Source organism: Taurulus bubalis (genome assembly GCF_910589615.1).
Source record: "Taurulus bubalis genome assembly, chromosome: 4".
NCBI lineage: Eukaryota > Metazoa > Chordata > Actinopteri > Perciformes > Cottidae > Taurulus > Taurulus bubalis.
The window spans coordinates 8,947,826-8,955,812 of NC_136592.1; the positions used below are offsets into that span (position 1 = coordinate 8,947,826).

Genomic DNA, 7,987 nt, shown 5'->3' on the forward strand with positions numbered 1-7,987 from the left:
CTTTCCTGCGTTTACCGGTAGCCTCTTTGAGAAACACATGCAACAGCTACATTAATAGCAATGCTATTATGTGTTGAGCTAAAACGCGGAAACGGGCTTCCATAAATTACAGAAGCAAGAGTTGGTAATTAAAATCTCAAGTTACAGTCTTCCTTCGATAATGCTCCTTGAATGTATATATATATATATATATATATATATATATATATATATATATATATATATATATATGTATATATATGTATATATATATATATATACATATATATATATATATATATATATATATATATATATATATATATATATATATATAAGAGAATCTAAACTAAACTAAACTAGTGCAGGCTTAAATAAGAGACCAAAACTAACATGAATAGAATACCAATTAAGTAAACCTGTATCAAAAATGGTTCAGGCGTGAACACATGCATCTCAGCCTACATTGTCATTAACGTTTACGTGCTGTGGATAAATAATGTTGATCTGAAATATATAATTGTTGCAGTATGGACATGGCCCATGTGCGCCCTCTGGTGGCAGAATAAAAGAATACACTTCACCTGACTTGACTCAAATCTTGAGCAGAGCTATTCAATAAGTGTTAGTCAATATACTTTAGTCAATATTTGATCTACTGTTTCATAAAAAGCTTTCTAAAATATATAATAGATGATTATAAACATATGTTGTTTGTTGACAGACAAACAAATAATATAGCTGCTGCAAAAGGTACAGTTAATTATAGTATGTACTATTATATTAGTATTTGAGTCGTGCTAAAAGATAATTGAGATATCTTGATTAGACCTATGATGTCAATTTAAATGTTTAACTCAAAATGTAAACGTATTCAACTCCAGCATATAAAGATATACATTTAATTAGTCTCAATTCAACTCAATTGTTATTTTTTACAAAGTCATAATGTATTTGGAGATGAGCCATGAATGCATTGCAAATATCTTTATATAATCATGAAACGACTTGTATAAAATGTATTCATATCAAAATTAGTACTACTGTTGTTGTTTTTGCAGCACTTCCTGAATGTGTATTTTCTACGCCGCGTGGTTCTTTTGGGTGCGCTTGTGTGTCAGAGGGGCGGGGCCGACCTCGGCAGGGCGGGCGGGTCTTTGCCTCCTTTTGAAGCACATGATGAAGCAATGAAACGCTGCTGAGTTGGTCTCGGTCTCCTCCACTTTCTCACTCCGCAGGCTGCAGGTTGCACAGAGCAAACCCTGAAGAGAAGACCCGCTCCGCGCGCAGACGTCAGCATGGCCTCCTCGGAGCTCGGTAAGAGTTTCCCTTCAAGTTCGCGTCCTTCGCTTGTCGTCGATATAAAGTTTTGCTCTGCGACATCACGCCGCTAGCTTGCTGGCTAATTTTAGCCAACGTGGTCTGCTTTAACCTCGTCTGAACACGGCCTGACTTCTCTCTCTTGTGAAATGTGAAAATGCACGACGGTGTTTGGTTCAGTGTCCTTTTCGTCTGTCCTCGCAGCACTTCTGAGTGTGTCGGACAAAAGTGGACTGGTGGACTTTGCCAAGAGGCTGGTGGATGTCGGGCTGTCTCTGGTCGCCTCGGGGGGCACAGCCAAAGCCCTGCGGGACGCGGGGCTGCCTGTCAGGTGAGTCTTTTTAATATCTTCAACCCCCAAAATATAGCCCAAATGTAACTCAACCGAGCAGCATCCTTTGGGGCGGTGTCTCGTGTGACCTGTCGGTGTCTCTGCTGTGTGTCAGGGATGTGTCCGAGCTGACGGGACATCCGGAGATGCTGGGCGGCCGCGTGAAGACTCTGCACCCCGCTGTCCATGGAGGCATCCTGGCCAGGAAAACCTCCACTGACGCCGCAGATATGGAGAAGCTGGGCTACAGCCTCGTCCGGTGAGAGGAGCACTGGCAAAGAAAGTCTTAAGACGTTTACACACACAGTGTGTGTGTATATAGATATAGATAGATAGATAGATAGATAGATTTATTTCATATTCAAGATATTTTTAATATCATATGCACAGATAGCAAACAGTTACTCTGTAAAATGAAAAGGTTAAAAAATAAGGCACAAAAAACTCTTTAGAGGGTCGTTTCACCTTTTTTAAATAAAATAGTTAAAATGATATATACATATTTATTTTAAAGCGGCCTCATCGTTGTGATGACACAGTGGATATTTATTTACAGCAGAGGGGCAAAAAGGTTGAATAATCATTCCTACAAAAAAGCCTGTTTAAAAAAGAGCATGCATGACCTGTGGCCGATCACAAGCTAACAGGGTTAGAGGGCAGACTGGCGTCGTCCATTAGAAAGCACACGTGTAATTGATTATCAGCTGGTCTATTGGCAAGCTGCTGCTCCTGCTAGAAGCTTGTCCTGTGACTCTCATTTGGTTCAGGACAAGAAGAAGAATGTAATAATTAGATCAAAGATCTTGTCATTGGAGAACGTAACTAAACCCACACACAAAATCTGATCGACGCATGGAAATCTATGTTTCCCTGTCTTCCAAAGTTATTTGGGAGCATGTGATTGAAAGATAGACGATGAGTGGCTCGTCTGATTAGACGAGGAGAAGCTCCCACTGTGGGGCTGTTGATCACACTGAGAGCGATCACACTAGTCCAGGAGATCCTTCACCTGTGATGCAAGAATACTACGTACAATAGAAACGTAGGCGACGATGTTGAAAATGTTACTTAAAGTTCAGAAATGCAGGCGCACAGTCTGTTGTGCTGCAGTTCAAAAGGCAGTTGTGCTGAAATTATTTGTTTGCTAATCAACAGTTGTGATGGATATAAAAAAAAGGGAGGAGGCAACATTCTCGGGTTTCAACTTATTAAATGTGAGGATGTGCTTTTCTGTTTCTTAATTTTATTTCTTAATTTGGCTATAAATGTAATCTTTTGGATTTTGGACCAAAAAAGCATTCCAGGATGTCTGCGTAAGGGATATTTTGATGGCCACATTCTTTTTGCGATGCAGGAGCTGAAACGATAAATAATCGCAAATAGATTAATGTGCATCATTGTTCCCATAACAGCTAGAACATTCTACATTCTGCAGTTTTTCCCAACTAAAAGGTTCAAAGTGGATGACAGTAAGCGGATGAATGAGTCATTCTTGCAGAAAGTCCTGACTTCAGTGTGGGAGGTAGACGGCGGTTAATTTTTCTCACCAAACTCGAGACGGGAGTGACTTGCACTTTTCATGCAGACTTCAGAAAGAAACATTTCTTACAATTTAACTTTCATTTAAGTTGAAACAACCCTTTTTTTCAGAGGCAATGAGCATGAACACAGTGTGAAAGCTACACTTAAAAGCAATGCAAGTCAAAGTCACCCAAAATGGAAGTCTTGTGGTTCATAATAGGTATGTCTGTGTATTGATCTTCATCATCGTTCTGTGTTTGCTCTTTTTAAGCGTGGCGGTGTGCAACCTCTACCCCTTTGTGAAGACCGTCTCCAACCCGAATGTTCCAGTGGAAGATGCTGTGGAGCAGATCGATATCGGTGAGTTGTGCAGAGGAGATTGTGTTGTTTGTAGTAAACTCTCCAAAAACTATGATTTCAGTGCATTAAAAGAAACTATGACTATTGGCATGTGCTTTAATAAAACGTTTCTCTTTCTTCCCAGGTGGCGTTACTCTGTTGAGAGCAGCGGCCAAGAATCACGCTCGGGTCACCATAGTGTGTGATCCTGCTGACTATTCACTGGTTGCCAAGGAGATGGAGAGTTCAGGAGACAAAGATACAACCCTGGAAACCCGAAGGACTTTGGCCCTCAAAGTAATGTCTTTCTTCCTCCCCCACCATTTTGCACCATTGATTTGCATGTATATGAACCAAATTTGTTCAAGACCAGCATATTCAGGGTGACTGTTCTGACCGATACTCAATTTACTATCACAGAAAACAAGCAAAAACTTATCGGTGAGTTTTGGACTGTAGGTCTTGGACTTGTTCCTCCAGTCTAATCTCAATTGTGGAGAAGACTGTTTGGAATAAGAGGTGAATCTTACCTTTTGCTTCTATAAGGTGATAAATTGCATGATATGTTCCTACAAAAGATGAGGAAATGCCAAGAGTGAGGCAAAAGTAATTTAATATAATAAATGTGTTTGATCATATCCCTCAATTGAGATAATTCTCCTTAAGTCCCCATATCGTGTCTCTCTGTATTATTTCCCCCCTGTTCGTGTCGGTGGTGTTTGCTTAGAGATGAGGGCCAGTGCAAGACAAAGTCCAGCGTGGGCTTTCAATCACAAGTGTTGAAATGTGTGTTTAGAGTTTAACATGACGACTTGTCTGACTGAGCTGATGGCTGTTTAGAATAGATCGGTTTAAGCTCAGATCTGTTGCTTTAAATTATTGTAAATGCATTTCAGGTCAATAGCTTTGGTACACATTAGAGGATGATGTAATTATATGTTTTTGTGTCATCAGTGTATTTGTTCTTTGCTCTTCAGGCCTTCACCCACACGGCGCAGTATGACGAGGCCATATCGGACTACTTTCGTGGACAGTACAGCCGTGGTGTTTCCCAGCTGTCTCTGCGCTACGGCATGAACCCTCACCAAGCACCCGCCCAACTCTACACCCTGCGCCCAGCCCTGCCCCTCAAAGGTAGACCCGACTTCACATTACACCGGTCTCAACTGAACGAAACGTGTCTGCATTGTTTGGTGGTTTGATTTTTTTTTTTTTTTTTTTTTTTTTTAAGAGTAGTTCAGCATTCTGGGAAATGGTTTTATGTTGCTGACTGGCAGAGAGTCGGATGAGAAGATTAATAGGTTAGTTTAGCTTTTAACAAAAACAAGAAATGCTGGTGGGTAAAGGCTAAAGGAAACAAGATCCAATAACCAGCACTTCTAAAGCTCACTCTTTAACGTATCCGTTTTGTTTATTTTGTACAGTGTAAAAATGACCATTTAACATTTTATAGAAGGTAATGCTCGGCAACTACTCAGAGCCAAGACATAGCAGATAAATTCAGCAGATTACCATTCTCAAAACTAAAACTTGTTATTCATGCGCTTTGTTTTTTGTTTAAATTAAACAAACCATGTATAACATGTGAACTAGTCGGTGTTAAAGGTGCTGGTAGGTGGATTTTATCTCTACAGTGCAAGTCAAGCTGTTTTCCCATCAGCAGTTTTTAAAGGGTAAATATTAGTGGTATCGATCTTCTCATCTAACTAGCTGCCAGAAACTAAGTGTAGATAAAGGCAGGGATTTGGGCCTTGTCAATATCCCTGTCCCCCTAAAATGAACATGTCGGAAAAGAGTTGATCCATGAAATATGACTAAGAAGATGGGGGAGAAAACTATACTTTTTTTTTATCCTGAAACATCATTACCTTTGCCCCCTCTCAGTGGTCAACGGTTCGCCCGGCTTCATCAACCTGTGTGACGCTCTGAACGCCTGGCAGCTGGTCAGAGAGTTAAAGAGCGCCCTTGGCATGGCTGCTGCCGCCTCCTTCAAGCACGTCAGCCCTGCTGGTAAGATGAACAGACACGCGAACACACGCTTTAGATTTTAGTGCCTTAATTGTGACGATGACTCTTATGTTTCCTCTGAAGGAGCTGCAGTAGGAGTTCCTCTGACTGAGGAGGAAGCCAAAGTGTGCATGGTGCATGACATGCTGAAGGACCTCACCCCGCTGGCCACGGCCTACGCCAGGGCGAGAGGTTCAGACCGCATGTCTTCTTTTGGAGACTTTATTGCTGTGTCGGATGTTTGCGACGTTCCCACTGCCAAGATTATATCAAGAGAGGTAAAACTGTATCCTACAACAAAAATCTATTAAAATAAATATAATTTTTGTATGTATTTTTTTGCTGGTGCAATACTTTTCTTCACCATGTTTCCATTTGCTTGCTCTCAGGTGTCGGATGGTATCATTGCTCCTGGGTATGATGAGGAGGCCCTCAAGATCCTCTCCAAAAAGAAGGGTGGCAACTACTGTGTGCTTCAGGTGAGTTTTTTTTGTATTAGTAATTAAGTAAGGTTACAATTAGCGTTTTGATACATTTTCTGTTGTTCTTTGATCAAGATGGATCCCGACTACGAGCCCGATGAGGCTGAGGTGAGAGTGTTGTTCGGCCTCTACCTCAAACAAAAGAGGAATGGCGCTCTCATCGACAAGGAATTTTTCAGCAACGTTGTCTCCGAGGGCTCTGTGAGTTACTGTAGTGTATTTACTTTCTCATCCTGCTTTGTCATTTTCAGGAATTATTTACTTAATTCTATCTAAATGACAAGTGCACACCCTTATGACCGTTTCTATGTCCGCAAGCTCTCGGTGGAAGCTGTGCGGGACCTCGCCGTGGCCACCATTGCTGTCAAGTACACTCAGTCCAACTCTGTCTGCTACGCTAAAGATGGACAGGTAAGAGCAGGCAGAAGTCTGGAGGGGGGGAATCTGGATGAGCTATACGTTTTTCTCAATGTGTTTCCTCTTGTCTCTGTTTTACAGGTCGTTGGTATTGGTGCCGGTCAGCAGTCTCGTATCCACTGCACTCGGCTGGCCGGTGACAAAGCGGATAACTGGTGGCTGAGACACCACCCTCGTGTCCTGAGCATGAAGTTTTGCAGTGGTGTGAAGCGAGCAGAGATGGCCAACGCAATCGACCAGTACGTCAGCGGCACCATTGGAGAGGTACACTTGCGTCTGCGTGTGTTACACACAGCCAACAAGTCTGATGTTCAATGTCACGTCAAGATTGAGACATTGAGGATGAATTAAAGATACTATATCGTGTGTTTTGTGTTGACAGGGCCCAGACTTGGCAGTTTGGAGGTCAAAGTATGAAGAGGTACCGGAGCCCCTGTCAGAGACTGAAAAGAAGAACTGGATCAGCTCTCTGCAGGCCGTGGCCGTCAGCTCCGACGCCTTCTTCCCCTTCAGAGATAACATAGATCGTGCCAAACAGGTTAATATAACGCACCTTTCCCAAAAGCATGAGCTCACACTGTATGCACCATATTGATAAATTGCTTGGGAATGGTCTGCAGACAACTGCTGAATTCGTATCTTTTGGAAACTACTGTCTCTGACAACACACCGACAAGCTTTCCAGTCGCCTCTACTAACGTTTCTTCCTCCTTTTTGTTTCTGTCTGTAGAGTGGGGTGAAGTACATCGCAGCTCCAGCGGGCTCTGCGGCTGACCAGGTTGTGATTACCGCCTGTAATGAGCAGGGCATCACTCTGGTGCACACCAACCTGCGTCTCTTCCACCACTGAGCACCTCAGCACTGCTCCAGGTGTTCTTTACGCTCTACTCAGTTTTGGAGCATTAGTCCAACTCTTTTTCTAACATTGCTGATACTCCAAACATTCCTTCCCTCATCATGCTGAAGCGTAGAAGTCCCACTGTTTTGTAACAGATTAACAACATTCCTTATTGGATCCTAATATCGAAGAGAGATGCACAACTGTTGATGTTCAATCTAGGTCAGTCCTTTTTCAGTGTGAAATAAACTGTAATTGACACTTCATGGTTTTGTCTCTCTTTGTGTTATTCTGTATGTCTCGTGACTGATATCTCACAAAATGCCTGGAGGGAATTTGAACCCTTTGGCACAAAGATTCACCTTGGCCATGTGTCAAGAATGAATATGCTAATTATGACAATTTCACACAAATGTCTAATTGGATAAAATTATAAAGTTATTACATTTTTGGCAGACCAACGGATGGAGGGAAACTGCAATTTTGCTGGTTGATGGAGGCATCAACCGTAAGGCTCTAATCCTAGTTTACAGCTAACTAGATGGCATACTGAATGACATTGTATGCCATTATTATGGCTATGATACATTTTCAGAAATCCCTTTTATTGACATAACATACAATAACCTTTTTCCAAATTCAATAATAGGTTCTCAGTATATTGCAGTGTAGTTGGTCATTGGCCTCCCGGGTTTGGCTCGCCGGGTGTAGACTTATGACATGCCTAGCAGCCTGCATGTCACTGTCTGCAGT

The 7,987-nt window shown here is 42.0% G+C and overlaps 1 protein-coding gene across 1 annotated transcript; it reads left to right on the forward strand.

Annotated features, from left to right (window-relative positions):
- Positions 1-1,186: 1,186 nt before the first annotated feature.
- atic (5-aminoimidazole-4-carboxamide ribonucleotide formyltransferase/IMP cyclohydrolase) lies at positions 1,187-7,488 on the forward strand. Its single transcript, XM_079216555.1, has 14 exons — positions 1,187-1,296; positions 1,504-1,630; positions 1,746-1,889; positions 3,423-3,511; positions 3,636-3,787; positions 4,468-4,624; positions 5,375-5,500; positions 5,582-5,775; positions 5,887-5,976; positions 6,055-6,180; positions 6,298-6,390; positions 6,478-6,660; positions 6,779-6,934; positions 7,127-7,488. The coding sequence occupies exons 1-14, from the start codon at positions 1,278-1,280 to the stop codon at positions 7,244-7,246; spliced, it is 1,776 nt and encodes a 591-aa protein (XP_079072681.1). The 5' UTR covers positions 1,187-1,277; the 3' UTR covers positions 7,247-7,488.
- The last annotated feature ends 499 nt before the right edge of the window (positions 7,489-7,987 follow it).